Source organism: Pinus tabuliformis, chromosome 1_2 (genome assembly GCF_031772625.1).
Source record: "Pinus tabuliformis cultivar Carrire ecotype Pingquan chromosome 1_2, CPIR1, whole genome shotgun sequence".
NCBI lineage: Eukaryota > Viridiplantae > Streptophyta > Pinopsida > Pinales > Pinaceae > Pinus > Pinus tabuliformis.
The window spans coordinates 846,150,998-846,172,515 of NC_142298.1; the positions used below are offsets into that span (position 1 = coordinate 846,150,998).

The 21,518-nt window shown below is 39.3% G+C and overlaps 1 protein-coding gene across 1 annotated transcript; it reads left to right on the forward strand.

Moving 5' to 3' along the window:
* Positions 1-2,135: 2,135 nt before the first annotated feature.
* LOC149208592 (large ribosomal subunit protein uL16-like) lies at positions 2,136-3,031 on the forward strand. The gene is made up of 3 exons (XM_089394101.1): positions 2,136-2,277; positions 2,430-2,505; positions 2,628-3,031. The coding sequence occupies exons 1-3, from the start codon at positions 2,153-2,155 to the stop codon at positions 2,718-2,720; spliced, it is 294 nt and encodes a 97-aa protein (XP_089250227.1). The 5' UTR covers positions 2,136-2,152; the 3' UTR covers positions 2,721-3,031.
* The last annotated feature ends 18,487 nt before the right edge of the window (positions 3,032-21,518 follow it).

Consider the following 21,518-nt stretch of genomic DNA (forward strand, 5'->3'; position numbering starts at 1 on the left):
TTGTGGTCATTTGGTGGATATTATAAATCTCAAGAAAGCCCTACTGTGATTTTACCTCCCCATTGTGAAGGCTTTTGTTCATACCTGTAACTATCATAGTTAATTTTCAATTTGAGTACTTTGGGAGTTCACATCAGTTTTCCTCTTGAAATTGTTCCTTGTCAATTGATGTAGAGAATCTTTGGCACTGAATAGCTTGTTATTAGATCACTGCCATCTGTAAAGTCCATCGAATATAAAATATAGCTTTGCTTTGAAATTTCAACATCTAATGCATAATTCACATGCCCAGAAGCTTTAAAATGTGTCATTCAGGTATTTTTCCACCCATTTCTCATCTTATTCTATTGTTGGGTATTGGATATTTGTAGGATCTGTGTAGCGTAGGATCTGTGAGTAGGGTACCAGTTTCATTTGTCAGATTACCTCCAGCATTAGTTGAGCATCCAGATATATATCTGTTGTGTCTTCCTTTTGACCTTGGATGGTAGGAGAGCAGGGGTTCCTCACAACTATGCCTTCCCTAGGATTGTTTAGTGATATCCCACCTTGTTGCTCAAGGACTTCGACAATGGGCCATTGCCTTGATTGGCCCTCTTTCCCTTGATAATCAGGCCTAGGAGATGTCATCTTTGATGCCTCTCTCTCTCTCTCTCTCTCTCTCTGCATCAAGATGTTCAGTTTTTGAGTCTTGGGACTCTTACTTTCTATCAATGCCCCTAGAATATTGTTATATATCTTTTGGAGTTGGTTAGGCCTAGTGATTAGCTTAGTTAGATGCTTTATCTACATTTCTCTTTTTCTTTATCTTTCTATATTTTGCTTTCAGCATTACCTAGGTGTTGGTTTTGCACTTTTGTGGTCATTTGGTGGATATTTATAAATCTCAAGAAAGCCCTACTGTGATTTTACCTCCCCATTGTGAAGGCCTTTTTTCATACCTGTAACTATCATAGTTAATTTTCAATTTGAGTACTTTGGGAGTTCACATCAGTTTTCCTCTTGAGATTGTTTTTCTTGTCTTTCTTGTCAATTGATGTAGAGAATCTTTGGCACTGAACAGCTTGTTATTAGATCACTGCCATCTGAAAAGTCCATCAAATATAAAATATAGCTTTGCTTTGAAATTTCAACATCTAAGGCATAATTCACATGCCCAGAAGCTTTAAAATGTGTCGTTCAGGTAATTTTCCACCCATTTCTCATCTTATTCTATGGTTGGGTATTGGAGATTTGTAGGATCTGTGTGTAGCGTACCTCCATGGCTTTGCTGCATTTCACGACAGATTTGTCAAATTCTTTGTAATCTTTAGCTTGAGTTCCTTGAATCTCTCTGTTAAGGAAATGTCAAAGGTGCTCAATTTGCAATTAACTTTTTGCATCATATCGCAATGCTCTTTTGTTGTTTTTTGGGTTGGTATTAGTGTAGTACATCTGTATAATTTGAATTTTTAAAGTACATATCATTTTTTTTTGCTTTGATAGTTAAAACTGAGAAACAGAGGGCTTCTCTGCAGACTACACTCAATATCCTGATTATTTTTTTAGTGTAATACCTCTGTATAACTTGAATTTTTGAAGTTCATATCAACAAAAATATTTGCTTTGACTGTTATAACCTAGACACATGGGGCTTCTCTGCAGACTACACTCAATATATAACCTGGTTATTTGTTAGCTTTAAATGTGGGCAGTATCTCTATAATTCTTTGTTGTCAGCTGACATATTTCTATATTCCTCTAATAGAAGGCCATTTGCATTAAGTTACTGAGCTCACCAAAGTTGTACTATTAGACTTTTGTAAACTGGCAATATTTTCTGATTTCATGTTATTCCTCTTAAACAGTTTATTACGCAAAGTTTTCAAGTTGGGTAATTCACTGAATATGTAACTTCGTTATTTAATTTCATACATGAACAAGATCCATGATCATACATATACATGATCAAATATGAAATATGAGGTTTGATAATGTAATTCTACGCTTCAATGATGATTTTTAGTCATCCAAATTTAAAATAAGAATTTCATCTAAACAAAATTGAAATTCCTGTAGATAGAACAAGTAGGAGTATAATTCACCTAATATTATCAAAATAGGTGAATTATCTTTGAGCAATCTTGTAAAAAAGATTGATATTTTTTTTACTATGTTGAATAATAATGATGATCTTTCATTGGGAGACAGGCTTAAAACTGGTATGAAAGGAGCGTTAGGCCAAGTGCTCCTTTCAGTAAGATGGCAGGGGCAACCACTCAAATCATGCCCAAGAAGGTCTGTCTCGTGACAAGTTTAAATTCCCTGGTAGGCAGAAAGTTATAAGTTATTGTCAGCAGAAAATGGTATGCTAATCCACAAATTACTCGTAAACTTTTTACACTTAATTACGAGAGATCAAATAATTCATTGTTGTACTCATCTGTTAGGGGGCTCTCCAAGTATACCAGAGCTGACTACTTGAAGTCAGAAAACAAAATTATTCCTGGTGGTGTGAATGCCAAGGTGAGCGGAAGTGAATATACATTACTTTGTATATATTTATATTTGGAATGTTTAGTTGATTATTTTGTATTATTTTAATTATGAATGTTTAGTTGATTATTTTAATTATTTTCTTCCTACAGCTGCTTGGTTGTCGCGGCCAATCGTCCAACCGACACTCTGGGCAGGCATTCGTCAAGCCAGCTCATGATTCTTCGGCTGAAATAGTTGCTTAGTGCTTTGTTACATTTGATAAATGTAGAGCCTTAAAAGCTTGCCCTGTTCATAAGGTATAATCTGCATCATTTTTTTTAATGGCTCGAGTTTATCTCATTAAGATATTCGTTAGTGGGTCATTAGGTGGGGCATCTATCTACATCACGTGAATAATGATCATTCAAAGTTCCTTGGTTGTTTATTGCATGAAAGGTAAGTACACAGTTTGTGAGTGCATAACCAAGATATCATTGATGGTGGATCTCACGACCAAATATGGTGGGTGAAACTTTCAAAATGTGTTAAATTCAAGATATACTTACTTACATTTATGGATGGAATTTTTAGTAAACTCGTATATTACGAGGTGAATGTAATTTATAGAGGAAATGAACCAAATGCTAAACATATGGAACTAGTTAAATGCCCATCAATATTGGTGATGATTGATTGGGCTAACCACTTGTGCTTAAAATGTTTGGAAACATTATATTTGTCCTTGAAACACACCTACTACTCATAATTTACTCAAATGCCCAACAATGTTAACAACAATCAAGTGAGTTAATCCCTTATACTTGGCACATTTGGAAACATGTTATTGTACAATAATGCATTTAAGTGAAAATAATATCTATCTCAATTTTAAATTTATTAAATATGTAAAAGAATCCCAAATTTATTCAAAAAAAATTAACAATAAACTTTTTTAAATTAATTTAATAATTCTATAAATATTACATAACTACTCAAATTTTAACTAGCAATTTAGAGTTTTAAAGGTGTTTAATTTTTTAAAAATTAATACACTATTCTAAAAATTATTGCCAAAGTGGAGTGGTGAGAAGGTAATCCAATTTTGAAAAATATGTTTAATGTTTAAGCATCCAATTTGAAAAGTTAATCTTCTCATGAAATGCAATATAATGATTGTAGAATAATTTACAATGATACTCATTTCTCATTAATATATTGCTAATTTCAATGGGGTTAAACATTCATTCAAAGAATCTCTCCAATGGGAACCATTGTTGTAAAAGCCAATAGAGAAAAGGAGGCCCATTATGGGCATCTCAGGTTAAATGGGTGACAGGGTTGTTGCATAGTGCATGGTATTCCAAATAGTATGAATGAGAGTGCTTGGAGCAGATCTAGGTTGGTTCTCCTTAGTGGGTCATTAGGTAGAGGCATTTACATCATGTGAACAATGTTCTTTCAAAGTTCTCCTTAGTTGGTTACTACATGAAAGATAAGTACACAATTTGTGAGCGCATAGTTAGAGATATCATGGATGGTTGATGAACTCTAGTGGGCAATCAGAGGGCCAATTGAATCAGCTCATTTGTTACATGCACAAAAACCAAATATGGGGGTACAACTTCCAAAATGTGATAAATTCAAGATATGCTTACTTACATTTACGGATGGAATTTTTAGTAAACTCATCAATCTAGAATAATGTAACTTACACAAAGGGAATGAACCAAACGCTGAGCATATGGAACTAGTTAAATGCCCATTAACATTGGCGACGATTGATTGGGCTAACCACTCGTGCTTAAAATGTTTGGAACATTCTATCTATCCCTCAAACACACCTACTAATAATAACTCAAATGCCCAACAACATTAACAAGCAAATGAGTTAATCCCTTACACTTGAAATGTTTGGAAACATGTCATTGTCCAATAATGCATTTAAGTAAAAATAATATTTATCTCAATTTTAAATTTATTAAATATGGAAAAGAAACCCAAATTTATTCAAAAAAATTAACACTAAACATTTTTAAATAAATTTAATTATTTTATAAATATTACCTAACTACTCAGATTTTAATTAGCAATTTATAGTTTTAAAGGTGTTTAATTTTAAAAAAAAATTAATACACTTCTAAAAATTATCCTCCAAGTGGAGTGGTGAGAAGGTAATCCGATTTTGAAAATTATGTTTAGTATTTAAGTATCCAATTTTGAAAAGCTAATCTCCTCATGTAATGTGATATCATCATTGTAGAATAATTTACAAATGATACTCATTGCTCATTAATATATTGCTATTTTTCATGGGGTTAAACATTCATTCCAGGAATCTCTCCAAGGGGGGGGGTCGTACTTTCATATGAAGTACGAGAGGAATTGATAATTTAAGATTGACAAGTGAGATACATAGGCTTTTGCAAATTTCATATTCTTCTTGCAAATGTTGGGTAAAAATAAAAATAAATTCATGTCCAGAACTATAAAATGTTTTCAATTAGACTTGTTGAGTCCACCCAATTCTAAGAGACACCCTCAACATGTTGCTGCAAGACTCGGCATTGAATTCGAAAATTTGAGTTTAGTGTTTTCATGTTGGCGTTGTGTAAATTGCTTTGAACATTTCTTTTTCTCCAAATCTTATGTTCCATTTCATGGAGTATTTTCCATGTCTAAAAGCATCAATTTTTATTTTTATTTTCATAGTGGTAAGAACCACCTAACAGAAAAACATATTCATTTTAACCAAGAACACAACTAATACACGTTGCAACCTTTTCAGAAGCCTTTTTGTATCATAATGTGCCACTCAAACATGGTATATAACAACACCTTGAACATGAATGAATTTTTTTCTCCACTCATCAAATGTGAGGAGAATATGTCATTGAAATTTGCCTCTAACCTCTTTTTTGTCAAAATATATGGCATTAATTTTTTTTTTCATTACTAGGTCTGCCAAGTGTTGCGCTCTAGTTGGTGCAGATCTAGCCAACCAGGGCTTGCCCAAGTGTTGTGCCCTAGTTGGTGTTAATTTGGTCAACCAAGGCGTGCCAAGTGTTGCATTGTGGTTGGCCAACATCTTTGTCAAACTTCTTAAACCAAAATATTTATGAATCTAAACAAAGTCATTTATACTTCCTGAAATAACATTACTTGTTACTTCTTTTTCTATATCTAGATTACCATTCGCTAAATTTGGTAATACATAAGTTTGAAAAAAATTTCACAAAGCTTTAACATAAGTTAATTCACAATTGTATATAATTTTAATTCACAATTTTTTTCCCAAAACAAAAATTGCATTAATATTAATTTTGAGTCGCACATTTTTTCCCCAAAAGAGCAATTGCTTCAACATAATACTTTGATTTGGGCTTAATTCACATTTTTTCCAAATTAGAGATTGCATTAATATTAATTTTAAGTCACACATTTTTTCCTAAAAGAGCAATTCTTCAACAAAATACTTTGGTTTGGGCTCCTCCTAAGTTATTTTATCATATTTGATCTTTTGAACAAAAAAACAACAATAAAAATGATAGTTTGGTACAATATCAAAAAAATTAACCAAAACTTGTGTATAGAAAATATGCTTTTATTAGTCCACGTCGGGGTGCGAGTAGGTATAATGGTCTCGGTGGGAACTAATCCAAAGACAGAGTAATAATGATGGCAAAGGTAAGGTGTCGGGGTGAAGACCCTCATTTATTTCCCTGCATGTGAATGGTGGCAATGTGATGTTAAGGGATTTGAAAGGTATATGTTTCGATCAACAAATTTGGATTTGAAGTCTTGTTTCAGAACTGTTATGCGGTCGTCGGCTCTGGGTAAGAGGTTCCTCCAGGCCCTAGGTGTGGTTGTGGACGGGTGGCTCTTGCGCTTCCTCGCCTCTCAATCAGTAAATGTTTGGTGCGGGTATGCTCTCTTAGTTACTTCTAATTCCCTCCCCTCTAGCATGGTTCTCTGTCATTGCATGAATATCATGATGGTTATTTCTAAATTGATAAGTGTGGCTAGTACTGAGGGTTCTTGGGTTGTTATTGAGGAAAGAATGGTTATACGTGTTTTCCTCCCTGTATCCCCTGCCAATCTTTATGTGTTCTTCAGAATTCTGCTTTCTTTGATGGCTATGTACTCAGAAATTATTGTGGGGGCCTCATTTAGTGTTCTGGGTTTATGGATTTCTGAGCAATTAGCTTCATTAAAGCCAGCCCAACAACTTTGGGTGATCTGGGTTAATTGTGTAAAGCACTACCTTGCCTGACAGAGAGATATGTGTTCAAAGGGCTTCAGGGCTAGAAAGGCATTCAAGTTTAGCCCTTTGGGTTACGACTAGCTCATTGTCGTGGAGGAATATGGGTCTGCTATCTTAGTCGCTTATTGTTGCTTTGTATTATGTCTGCTCATTTTTTTAGGGTTAAATCTTTTCTAGTCTGGTAAAGTTCTCGTGCCTTCCAGCCTCTCTGCGGACAAGGTTTCGGCCTGGTCAGGTGCCAGGAAGGGTGGTTCTGGGTTTTCTTGGTTTCGACATTCTGCTTTGTTGGGTGGTTTGCAAGCCATTCTTATGGCTCGTCCCTCCTCCCAGAAAAGGAATAACGGTCAGGGAGCCTAGGCCCCGAGCCGCAACAATGGTCAAGGGCGAGGAGGCATCCAACCCCAGCCTCAACCAGCTAGGGGCAGAGGACGTCGAGGCTCAGTGGGGAAGTCTCGGGAAGCTGCTTTGGTATATTTCAGCACTACACCTCCACATGTTTGTCAATTGATCTCCAATTGGGAAACAAAGCTTAAGCAACACGCTGAGAACTATGATATAGACTTGGAGGACTGGAAGCATATAGTCCCAGAACGTGCTCACTCTCGTGGAAGATACACTTAGTACCAACAGAGAGTTTATCTCTACTGGCTTATGAAGAACATAGTGGCAAAAGCAATAGGATCTAGTTCTGTTAGGTCACCTAAACAAGAGTCTGAGTTGTAGGAATTCACATAGAATTTCAATTGATCCAGTGCCAAATTCAGCTCCAAAATGTTCGCCTCAGCCGGATTGAGAAGCACATCCCTCGTCTCCCTAAGAGAAGTTGTAGAGTTCTAACACTAAAGATCCAACGCCTATTAATTCCTCTAATGAGTAATAGTTTGATTAGCATGGTCTTGTTTTTAAAATTTTTTGTGTAACTCATATGATGGGTTTATAGTTATATAGTTATTAGGTGAAACAAGGATATTTAGACCTACATGGCACTACTAGAAAGTTTGAGAACCTTTAGCTTTTGGATGGCTTACAATGTAGTTAGATGGTCAATAGACTCAGTTTCCCAGTGGGCGAGTTGAGGTTGTGTATGTAAACTCTGTCTTGTTTTTGAAAAGGAATAGAAAGCATCTGCCAAGCTTCTAAGAAAAAAAGGTGCTTTTATTAAAGAAAGAAACAGTAACAATTGCTTAGTTTAGAAGCAACAGATGCCATCACAACATAAAACCAATGATCGATTAGATAATGCTGAATGTCTACAAATTCCTGCAAAAAGTCATCCTTAACTCTATATCTCTGAAAATGGCGGACCTTCATAGTCCTGAAAATCCATGCAAGATATTTACCAAAAAAAAAGTAGTCAACCAAACGGGGTTTGAATGAAGGGCTAAGCATTGTCGACACTCAAAAGAGGCGTTGTCTGGTGGTTAGATGAAGATGGCGTGGGCGTAGAAGATGGAAATGGTGTTGTATATATCCAGAGATTTTTCTTATTCATTCCTTCTTTCTTTCTTTCCTTGTCCCATATTTGGCTAAACAGGGCTGTCAAGTGTCACGCCCTAGTTGGTTAAGATCTGCCCAACTGGGGCTGCCAAGTGTCATAACCTGGCTGGTGTTGATCTAACGAACCAAGGGTTGCCAAGTGTCATGTCCTGGTAGGCTAAGTTTGGGCCAACCAGAGCTTGCCAAGTGTCACACCCTAGTTGGTCGAGATGGGGCCAACCAGGACTTGCCAAGTGTCACGCCTTGGTTATCCTACATGGGGCCAGCCAGGGCCTGCCAAGTGTCATGCCTTGGTTGGCCCAGATGGGGCCTGCTAAGTGTCATATGTTGGTTGGCCAATATTTGGTCAACCAGGTCCTGCCAAGTGTTAGGGCATGGATGGCCAAGATCTGGCTAACCAAGGCCTCCCAAGTGTCATGCCTGGTTGGCCAAGATCTAGCCAATCAGGGCTTGGCAAGTGTCACGCCCTGGTTGTCCAAGATCTGACCTACAAGGCTCTGCCAAGTGTAAGGTCCTGGTTGGATGAGATCCGTCCAACCAAGGCGTGACACTTAGCAGGCCTTGGTAGGCCATATCTTGGCCAACCAGGGCTTGCCAAGTGTCACACCTTGGTTGGCTCAGATCGGGCCAACTAGGGACTGCCAAGTGTCATGCCTTGGTTGGCTAAGAACTGGCCAACTAGGGCCTATAAAGTGTCATGGCTTAGTTGGCTCAGATGGGGCCAACCAAGGCCTGCTAAGTGTAATGCCCTAGTTGGTCGAGAATTGGCCAACCAGGGCATGCCACGAGGGGTTTCCAAGTGTCATGCTCTGGTTGGACGAGATTTGGCCAACTAGGGCTTTCCAAGCGTCACACCTTGGTTGGCCGAGATGGGGCCAACCAGGGCCTGCCAAGTCTGATGCCCTGGTTGGCCCAGATCTGGCCAACCAGGGCCTGTTGAGTGTCACGCCCTGGTTGGTCGAGATCAGACCAACTAGGCCCTGCTAAGTGTCACATCCTAGTCCCAAATGGGGCCAACCAGGGCCTTACAAGTGTCACGTCGTAGTTGGTCCAGATGGGGCCGACCAAGACTTATCAAATGTAATGCCCTAGTTGGCCAATATTTGGTCAACCAAGTCCTGCCAAGTGTCGGGGCATGGATGGCCAAGATCTGGCTAACCAGGGCCTCGCAAGTGTCAGGCCTTGGTTGGCCAAGATCTAGCCAATCAGGGCCTACCAATTGTCACGCCCTGGTTGGCTAAGATATGGCCTACAAGGGCCTGCCAAGTGTAAGGCCCTGGTTGGATGAGATTCGTCCAACTAAGGTGTGACACTTAGCAGGCCCTAGTAGGCCATATCTTGGCCAACCAGGGCTTGCCTAGTGTCACACCTTGGTTGGCTAAGATCGGGCCAACTAGGGACTGCCAAGTGTCACAAGTGTCATGGCTTGGTTGGCCCAGATGGGGCCAACCAATGCCTGCTAAGTGTAATGCCCTAGTTGGTCGAGAATTGGCCAACCAGGGCATGCCACGAGGGGTTTCCAAGTGTCACGCTCTGGTTGGACGAGATCTGGCCAACTAGGGCTTTCCAAGCGTCACACCTTGGTTGGTCGAGATGGGGCCAACCAGGGCCTGCCAAGTATGATGCCCTAGTTGGCCCAGATCTGGCCAACCAGGGCCTGCTGAGTGTCACGCCCTGGTTGGTCAAGATCAGACCAACTAGGGCCTGCCAAGTGTCACATCCTAGTTGGCCCAAATGGGGCCAACCAGGGCCTTCCAATTGCCACGCCCTAGTTGGTCCAGATGGGGCTGACCAAGACTTACCAAATGTAATGCCCTAGTTGGTCAAGATCCCCCCAACCAGGGATTGCCAAGTGTCACACCTTGGTTGGCCGAGATTGAGCCAACTAGGGACTGCCAAGTGTAATGCCCCAGTTGTCTAAGTTCAAGCCAACCAGTGACTGCCAAGTGTCATGCCCTAGTTGGTCGAGAGTGGGCCAACCAAGGCTTGACAAGTGTCAAACCCTAGTTGGCCAATATTGGGCCAACCAAGGCCTATTAAGTGTCATGCCTTAGTTGGCCAAGATTAGGCCAAACAGGGCCTACTAGTGTCATGGCCTAGTTGGCCGAGATGGGGCCAACCACGACCTGCCAAGTGTAATGCCCTAATTGGCGCAGATCTGGCCAACCACGACTTGCCAAGTGTAACACCTTGGTTGGCCCAGATTCGGCCAACAAGGGCGTGCCAAGTGTCATGCACTAGCTTGCCAGGATTTGACCAACCAGGGCCTTCCAAGAGTTACACCTTGGTTGGTCGAGATTCGGCCAACCAGGGAGTAAGTGTGATGCCCTGGTTGGCTGAGATTAGGCCAACAAGGGAGTGCCAAGTGCACGCCCTCATTGGTCGAGATGAAGCCAACCAGGGAGTGCCAAGTGTCATGCCCTAGTTGGCCAAGATCGGGCAAACAAGGGAATGCCAAGTGTCACATGTTGGTTGGTTGAGATCGAGCCAACCAGGGAATTCTAAATGTCACACCTTGGTTGGTCCATATCGGGCTAACCAGGGACTTCCAAGTGTCATTCCCTGGTTGGCCCAAATCCGGCCTACCAAGTGTCACGCCTTGGTTGGCCTGGATTAAGCCAACCAGGGCCTGCCAAGTGTGACGCTCTGGTTGGACGAGATCAGGCCAACTAGGGCCCACCAAGTGTGACGCCCTGGTTGGTCGAGATTAGGCCAACCAAGGCCCGCCAAGCGTGACGCTCTGGTTGGTCAAGATCATGCCAACCAAGGTCCACCAAGTGTGACGCCCTGGTTGGTCGATATCAAGCAAACCAGGGCTTTCCAAGTGTCAGGTCCTAGTTGGTCGAGATCGAGCCAACCAAGGTTTTCCAAATGTCATGCCCTGGTTGGCCCATATCGGGCCTACTAGGGCCTACCAAGTGTCATGCCCTAGTTATCCCAGATCATGCCAACCAGGGCCTGCCAAGTGTGATGCTCTGGTTGGCCGAGATTAGGCCAACCAAGCCCTGCCAAGTGTTAGGCCTTGGTTGGCCGAGATCATGCCAACCAAGGACTTCCAAGTTTCACGCCTTAGTTAGCCGTGTTCGAGCCAACCAGGGTCTCCCAAGTTTCACGCCTTTTTCGCCGAGTTCGGTCCAACCAGGGCCTGCCAAGTGTCAGGCCTTGCTTGGCCGAGATCGGGCCTATTGGAACCTGCCAAGTGTTAGGGCCTGGTTGGCCGAGATCGGGCCTACCGGAACCTTCCAAGTGTTAGGGCCGGGTAGGCCGAGATCAAGCCAACCAAGGATTGTTAAGTGTCAGGCCCTGGTTGGCTGAGATTGGGCCAACCATGCATTGTTAAGTGTCAAGCCCTGGTTGGCTAAGATCAAGTTAACCATGACCTGGCATGTGTCACGCCCTGGTTGGCCGAGATCATGACAACTAGGGCCTACCAAGTGTCAGGTCCTGGTTGGTTGAGATTGGGCCAACTAGGGCCTACCAAGTGTCACGCCCTGTGTTCCCGAAGTTGGGCCAACCAGGGACTTTCAAGTTTCAGGCTCTTGTTGGACAAGATCGGGCCTGCCAAGTATCACACCCTGTTTGCCCAAAATCGGCCAACCAGGGCCTGTCAAGTGTCACGCCTTGGTTGTCCGAGATCAGGTTAACCAGGGCCTGCCAAGTGTCAACACTCTGGTTGGCCCAAATTGGGCCAACCATGACTTGCCAAGTGTCACGCCTTGGTTGGCCCAAATCAGGCCAACCGAGGCCTGCTAAGTGTCATGCCTTGGTTGCTTTAGATTGGGCCAACAAGGGACTGCCAAGTGTCACGCCCACTTAAGTGCTTGATGGTAAGTTTTAACGGAAAATTCACAAATTGTTGTTAAAAAATAACATTTATATATCTATTTATGTTTGCAAAATATGTTAATAAACAATTTATTCAAAATTGCACTTCCATATGTATTTACACAAGCACTGGAATGGTATTTAATGCAACTCTTTCGCTAGTATCTAAACATTATATGCTATATTTTGTAACAAATTAATTGTTGGTATCATATAGCATATCTTTTTAATAAATTGGATGAAATAGTTCTAATTTAGTACAATATCTATTATAAGTGGTATGGTGAATTTGATTTGTCTTTGACTTAATCTTGTATTGTTAAACATTACTTGACACTAGGGTTTTCTTTTGCCCAATTTCGTTTCTGCGATCAACAATTGAACTTGGCTTCCAATAAACTTTTCAATTGTAGCTTATTGCAACATTTTGTCACCTCATTATTGAACTTCGTTATTTATTTACCTGAGTAATGCACATTCTTTGCATGTGTGCACTAGTGCGTGGTTATGTAAGAGAATAAGAAAGGTGATATGTTGAATATTCAAAACCTACCTGTGTTGCAGCAAGCATATCTAAGAGTCGAGATGAATATGACATTGTGTTTTAGCTTGTGATTATTGGTCTTAATTATGGTCAGTCAATCCCGACTTTGGTGGGTAGAGCTTTATAGAAAGTCAAGTCAAGAAAATCTCAGACCTAAGGAGAATGTGTGCAGATAGAGTAAGGAAATGGATGAACTTTCTCAAGTTCACTATGCTAATGTTGCCTCTATTGTGATGATTTGTGTGGCGTTATAGGCCACCAGATATCCTTCAACCTAAGAATCATAAACTAACATTTCAGTTACTCTAAATGTCTACAAGGTGGGTATGAAAGTTTTTATATTGTTGCTGATTAGGGATTTTTCTCAGAGGCTATTGTTCTCTTCTTATGCTTGTTTGCATTTTCATATTTTACTAATCATTCTCTAATTTAGGTTATTGAAGTTGGAGCCAAAGCACTGGTAGCAGGATCTGCAGTATTTGGAGCAAAGGATTATGTTGAAGGTAGGTTCTTATTCACTAAATGATCAATACGGTTAATTTTAACTATAATATTTATCTCTTGTATTGTCCGGATAGGTATCTGAAGTTTTAGGCACTAGTAATAATCGAGGTTGTACAAGCTAAAGATGAGTTTTGTGTTGCAGCTATTAAGGGAAGCAAGACCAGTAAGAGGCGAACACCAGTTGCAGCATGAGACCAGTTTTAATAAGTTGACTTTTATGCAGTATATGGTTCTGATTCTATCGCCAGTTTAGCAGATTGATCTCTTGTTCTGCCCAGAAACAAGCTGGAACTGATGTCAAGGGTCATTAGTTGCCATTCTGTGGCAAGTGTAATATTATCTATTATTCTAAGAACGCAGGCTTTTGTGATTCATAATTTACATAAAAAATATTTCGGATCAAATCACATATAGATTTACAAGTCGACGTGTTTTGAACCACTTATTGTGGTTCATGATGAACCACAGTAAGTGGTTCAAAACGCTTCTGTTGACACCTAATCAGAGGGATTGGGTGTACAACGGTAATTAATGTAAATAAATAATAGAGAAGATAGAGAGTCATCGGGAGATGAACCGAATAGTCACTCCCTCTTGTATATAATAATGAACAAACTGAATGAATAATATGATTTTTGATTTGAGGAGTTACCTCCTAGTCTGAAATGGTATCAGAGCAAGCACCATTTTTTGGCTTTCTTTTTAATTTGTAAATCCTATTTTGTTTTTCCTTTGTTTTGCATCTTTTGCAGGCTGACATCTCTGTCAAATCCCGGTGAAATCTCATTTATCGTTTAATACATTCGTTGAAGTGCATTGCATTGGAGCTAGTTGTTGAAGTCGAAAGTGCTATAATGACTTGGATTTCCTCCTGCTTTGAGTATGGTATATATACCCTTTCGCATTGAAGAACCATATATCATTTTTCGTATTCACATATATCAGTTTTCGTATTCCCTTGAGGCGAATCTCAAGTGTTATAAACCTATATATATAAATATTGTTGGGTCCATTTTTTAATCGCATATCGCAAATCTCTTGCCCCGATCAATACCGCTGCATGTTTGCGATCATACCCTTCATTAAACCTGCTTGGACACAGTTCCTGAGGTTTCACTTTATCTGGCTCGTTCTCCATCATTGATCTCAACCTCCAGATCCGACGGCTGACATTGATTTCGGGGGGACCACTTGCACGGCGGTTACCCGCCCGAAAAGTGCCTTTTAATCTCCACCGTTGATCATAACCTCTAGATCCGACGGTTTATATCAATTCCGGGTGCATTAGTTGCACGAGAGTTACCCACCCGAAATGAGCGGTTTTCCTCTCTTCCCTAGTTGCTACCTGTCAACCGCTTAGTGGAATCGGGTGCTCCCCTCTCTATACCACTTACTGTTTTTTATCTGCCCGAAATCCCGCTTATCGCTTTAAAACTGCCCTTAGTCTTGGTTAACGCCCCGACTTGCTTTCTTGTGATAACCATTGATCACTTACCATCGACGACCCTCCTCTGTTCATCTCCTCCGTTCATCTCCTTCTCTCATCTCCTCCGCTCATCTCCGTCGTTCATCTCTGCCATACAAAGCAACAAAAGAACTACAGCTGCAATCTGACTCTGATATTCAGATTTTACAATGCATTCAATTATATCTATTGTGGGAATAGTTCTCAATGGAAAGGAGAATTATCTTGAATGGTCAGGAAAATCCAACACACTCTCATTTTTAATGAGTTATGGAAAGGACTATGTGTTGGAGAAGGAGACGAAGTGCCAGTCTAGCCTACCTCAGACAAAGAGCTCGCCATTTGGGAAAATAAGAACAGCAAAGCCTATGCATTGATTGTAGCATCAGTAAGTGAAGAGGTGAGTCGACACATTTCGCCATTTTCAAATGCATTCGAAGCCTTACAAAAGCTGAAGGAACTCTATGACTCACACTCTGCACTTGAAGTTGTTCAACTCATGATTAAACTCTTCACCCTTGAATTACAAAATAATGATCCTCTTGCTCTTGCATCCGAAGGAAAATCTATAATGCATGATATCAAAGTCACTAAGGTTGAATTGGATATTCCTCTGATCGCTTTTCTCAAGGCACTTTATCCTACTTACTCCAATTATCTTGAGTCATTGCAAGCAAATGGAAATCTCAAAGATATTACCTTTGACTCCCTTGTGAAAAAATTTGCTGAAAGATAAAGCTTTTGGAAAGAAGACCGCCCCTGAATCTTCTGAAGAGGTTGTGTGCCTTGCTCATAAAGAAAAGAATCTTGCCTAAGATTCTTCCAGAGGAAGAGGTGGTCGAAGAGGGAGAGAAAGATATTTCAGAGGCAGGGGGGTAGACACTCTCAAGGAGAAAAGTCAGATTTTCACTGCATACGCTGTAAAAGAAATGGATCACATGATGCCTCCACATGCAAGTTACCTTAGGACAAAATTGAGTAGCAAAGAAACCAACCCAAAGGTAAAACTAATGACACAGACAAAGGTAAAGCACCTGAATCCACTCATTATGTTGTGGCACAATGTAATATTGGAGTAAATGAAGACTTATTTAATGCTTCACTTGCTTCTTCGAAAAATAATTGGTTGCTTGATTCAAGAGCAACTTGCCACATGACTCATAGAAAAGGTTTTTTTGAAGAATTTACTGACAATGTTGATGGAGCAGTATACTTTGCAGACCAATCAAAACTCAATCCATCAGGGCTTGGCACAATCAGGCTTAAATTGCCTGGTCTTCCAGACTTTCTTCTGCATCATGTTCTATATCTCCCACAGCTGAGGAGAAACTTGATATTTTTGGTCCACATCTGCCAGCAAGGTCACTCCATTCATATGTTTGATGGCAAGCTTGAGGTGAGAAAAGCATTTGACCACTCACTTGTCATGACGGGGATAGAAGAAGAAAGGCTTCTCAAGCTGCAGGGTACCTTTGCTCATGCACAACATTTCTCATACAATTCTCATTATGAAGAAGGTACACTTCCATCAAGTTTATTATGGCATGCTAGATTTGGACATTTGAACTATGACAGCCTCTACTTGTTGAAGAAAAATGGTGTTTTTGGTTTGCCTACAATTCCTAGGAAGCTTAAGCAATGTGATGCTTGCATTTTAGGAAAGCATAGCAAACAGCCCTTTCATAATTCACACTCCAGAGCACATAGAAAACTTGAACTCATTCTTTCAGATTTATGTGGTCCAATGCCTGTCTCTTCTGCAAATGGAAATAAATATATGATGACATTTATTGATGACTACACCAGAATGTGTTGGGTGTATTTATTAAAGAACAAATCTAATGCTTTTCAAACATTCAAGAACTTTCATGCATGGATTGAAAATGATGCACAAACTCATATTGACTCTATTCGCACTGATAATGGAAAAGAATACACCTCAAATGAATTTGAAAACTATCTTCGCCAACATGGGATCAAACATCAAACAATTGTGCCCTATAATCCCCAACAAAACGGTGTAGCTGAAAGAATGAGTAGGACAATCTTAAATATGGTACGCTCCACGTTGTTCTTCAAAAATGTAAAAATGATGTTTTGCGTTGATGCAGTTCTATGTGTTGTATATATAAAGAATAGATGTCCATCTAATGCTATCAGAAACAAGACTCCTTATGAAATGTGGTATGGGCACATTCCTTCGGTAAAGTATCTCAGGGTCTTTGGTTCCACCTATTATGCCTTGATACCAAAGGTACATAGAAACAAAATTGGTGCAAGATGTCATAAGTGTATCTTCCTGGGGTATTCAAACACCTCCAAAGCATACCGTCTCTATGATGAAATCAACAAAAATTTTGTTGTATCTAGAGATGTAATCTTTCTTGAATCATCCAAAACTGACAATGTTGTTGAAAGGCAATTTGATCGCTTGAATAGATTCACAAATGCAAAATCATTTCAAGAATTTGATAATCAGATTCCACATCTTGAAGGGGGGATTTTTATACTAGATCAACTATGGAATCTTCTTCTGAAGCACTCTCTCTCCTACATGAAACTCCAACAACGGATGATACTTTGAGTGATGTGATTGACAGAATTGGGAGACTCAATCTTGATTCAGTCCCAACTCAATCAACAAAGCAGCCTGGACCATCTGAGAAAGGTTCCCCAAAGTGGTTGACAAAGACACTTGAAAGTGTTCATCCTGATGAGGTTGGAAAGATAGGAACTAGAAATTCAAACCGGCAAAATGGAGGTGATGTAGATGACTTTGATTCACCTGTTGATATGGATGTTTCTTATGATTGTGAATTGAATTTGTCTACAGATTTTGAACCAACTTCCTTCAAAGAAGCTACTTCTCATGATGAATGGAAAGAAGCAATGCAAAAGGAGTATGATGCCCTGATAAAAAATGGCACTTGGAAGCTATTTGATCCTCCATTACGAACTAAACCAATTGGCTGCAAGTGGGTCTACAAGAACAAGTATAAAGTTGATGGCTCACTTGACAAACATAAAGCCAAGCTTGTGGCAAAAGGTTTTGCACAAAAGGAAGGGGTCGATTATGAGGAGACTTTTGCCCCCACAGCAAAATGAGCTACCATCTGGACACTCTTTTCCCTAGCAGCTCAGAACGGTTGGAAATTCCATCAAATGGATGTAAAAACTGCTTTCTTGAATGGAGATCTAAAAGAAAATGTTTTTATGTCCCAGCCTAAAGGATTTGCTATGAAAGGACAGGAACATAAAGTATGCAAACTTGTGAAATCCTTGTATGGCCTCAAACAAGCATCTCGAGCCTGGTATGAAAAACTAACTGAGCATCTTCTGAAACTCAATTTCAAACATTATGATCTTGATGATGCAACTCTGTTTGTCAAGAAAGTTGGCAAAATAGTTGTATATATTAAGGCATATGTAGATGATCTTTTGATGAGAGGGAACAATGAAAGCTACATTCCATCCATAAAGAAGGAATTGAAGAAAGGTTTTGAAATGACTGATATGGGCTATGTTCATTACTATCTTGGTATTGAAGTAACTCAACATCCAAAGTCCATATTCTTTTCTCAAAAGAAGTAGATTAGAGATCTGTTGAACAGGTTTGGCATGACTGAATGCAATCCTCTGACTACTCCGATGGAACAAAACTTAAAGCTCATATCCATTGAAGGAAAAGAATTTGAGGATGCAACAAAGTATAGACAGATTGTAGGAGGTCTCAACTACCTAACTACTACCAGACTAGACATTTCGTTTGTTGTTGGAATCCTCTCTAGATTTAAGCAAAAGCCTTGTGAGGGACATTGGTCTGCTGCAAAAAGAGTTCTAAAGTACTTGAAGGGAACTCAAGACTTTGGAATCAAGTATACACAGGTGGGCGAATTTAGCTTGATTGGATACTCTGATTGAGACTTTGATGGAGACAAAGAAACTGGGGTATCTACTTCAGGTTATGCTATGAGTCTTGGATCAGGAGCTGTCTCCTGGAGATCACGCAAACAATCAGTTCCAGCAGATTCCACAACAGAGGCAGAATATGTGGCAGTAGCTGAGGCAACAAAAGAAATTGTGTGGCTCAGGAAAATTCTTGAAGATTTGCAGGTAAAACAAGTACAATCGACTCCACTCATGATTGACAATACCTCTGCAATAAAGTTGGCCAAAAACCCAAAGTTCCATGATTGAACCAAGCACATCAATACTAAATATCAACTGATTCGACATCATGTTGAGGCCAAAACAATCCATCTCCGCCATTGTTCCACTAATGAGAAAATTGCAGACATCTTCACCAAAGCACTTGGAAGAGAAAATCTTGAAAGATTTAGAACGATGCTTGGACTCACCAACATCCCTTCAGATTAAGGGGGGGAATGTTGACGCCTAATTAGAGGGATTGGGTGTACAGTTGTAATTAATGTAAATAAATAATAGAGAAGATAGAGAGTCATCAAGAGATGAACCGAACAGTCACTCCCTCTTGTATATAATAATGAACAACCTGAATGAATAATATGAGTTTTTATTTGAGGAGTTACCTCCTGGTCTGACAGCTTCGACTTGTAAATCTATATGTGATTTGATCCGAAAGATTTTTGATATATATTATCTATTATTTTTCATTCTCCATGTAACTTGCAAAATCACACAAATAAGAATGCTTGTCAGCTTATCAAAGTCTACAAGTCTGCAAATTGTATTAAAATCTTAAATGAAAATTTATTCCTTAAAAGTACTCATGACGTATAGAAAGGGAAACTTTTAATATGCATATATTTTTCTTTTATGGTTTCCAAACACATTCCAGATTGGTGTGTAAGCAAATGTAAAATTATATATTCTGAAGCATGCAAAAATTTCTGCATTTAAATGGTATTTATTTGAAAAGGAAATCCAATATCTGACGGCATGAATTCCACAACTGATCATATATATTTTTTCAGCAACAACTTTTGGAACTTGTGTCTTACCTTTTTGACACAATTATAAGAATTATTATAGATGATGAAATGCCAAGTAAATGAGATATAGAGCATTGCATGTTATCTTGACATGCAGATGCTAATTAAATATTGAAGTCGTGAGCAGTAGAAATCTTTGCCCGACGTTTATATTTTATCCACCAAGACCCCCTGCCATATATTTTTGCAGAATTTTGGGTTTCTGACTTGAGAGATGTTTATAAATTTAATCAATGATATCTTCAAGAGGACAACAAAGTTTGCAATAATATTATAATGCCATCATTCTTGCACTTTGTTGTTCTCACACTTGCTTCTACAGTCCACAACTCACCTTCATCTCATGATGGATTAGTGTAAGAACCATAGAAATGGTTCCCAGTTGTGGGGTTTTGATTCACACTATGTGCTCTTTTACTGCAAGGAGGCAAGATGAGAATTTGTTGGCTCTTGAAATCAAAAATATTGTAGAGAAAGTTCATGGATAATGTCTATGAACGCCATCAAGGGAATGAGGCACATATTATATGGCATCCATTAAATTCGTCCAAAAGTCACTGGTCTACTAACTACTATAATAATTGCTAAACCTAAGTAGCAATGTAATTTCGCACGAAGACAACCATGGAAAAAGTTGGCTAGAAGTGCTTACCTAATCAAGAAATTTAACTCACAAATATCCAAGACAACCCATTACAACAACAAAATTTAACATTGAGTATCTAACATAAGCACAAGGTAGATAAGCATTTCCAAATGAAATTACTTGAAACAATTAACACCAAATATTCATCACAACATCCAAACATTTTTACAAACACACCAAATATTCATCTCAACATTCCAAACATTCTAACAGACACATTTGAGAATTCCCAACTTATTATTTTTTTTCAATAAATATATAGGAAAGAAAATGAAAATAAGAATTAACACGAGAACAATGGTTATCAAGGAACAATTTAGACAATTTACCTCCCAGCCATAGTGAATTTTACACAATTGCTAGGCTCTAGAATGACATGGGCAATAGATTCTCTCACTCTCAGATAAATTAACTCTCAATGTCAACAATATTATGATAATCTAATTTAAAATGGTTATGAAATGGGTGTAACACTCAATATTTGCAAAATTAATTAGGCATGGTATGAAAGTTAGCAAACATTGTGAATCAATGTAAATGTCTAACTTGAATAATGTAAATGTATAACCTGAATAAGATACAAATGAAATAGAAAAATGAAGGAATTAAAAAAATAAAATTAGGAGAGAAGGTTGAGGAATTAGAAACAAAGGGTCATGGTTGTTGGTTTTCTTTTACCTCCTATCTCCCTATTTCTTTGTATTTTATTCTCAATGGCTTTTTTTGGTAGAGAGAAAGAGACAAAGAGAGCAATCGGAGGATTATAATTAGAAATTGTCAAAATGAAGAAACTATTACCCATTTGAAGTTAGATTTCCCATTTGGGTTTCCAGGGTGAAATATTTGTCTTATGGTGTGTTTCTTTTGTTGTATGAACTAGGTTTGTAAGTTGAACCTCAATTACTTACTTCAATTCTTTTTTTTTCTCGGTAAATCTATTCTATTTTATTATGTACAGAAGAAAAACATTATAGGAATATATTCAGATTTCCCAAGGCCGACTGTGGCTCTTTGGAGCATGATTTCTCAACACCAGACCCGCCCTCGCAGGGGCTGCTCGACCAGACAAAACTATCCTCACAATACATTAAAATATGACATTGAGTCTTTACCATGCAAAAAACATCCCGCGTAGGGGCACCGGAGCAGAGTAGAACATCCCTCGCAGGGGCAACAACAGAGTTATAGACATAGCCGGAGCCGACATAAACATAAACGTAAACAAGAGGGACATAGCCATAGCAGACATAGACAGAAACATAAACCAGAGAGACATAGACATAGATATAGGACCGGAACAGGACCTGCACAATTGTGGAAAACGACAGATTGAACCAGTGGAGGTT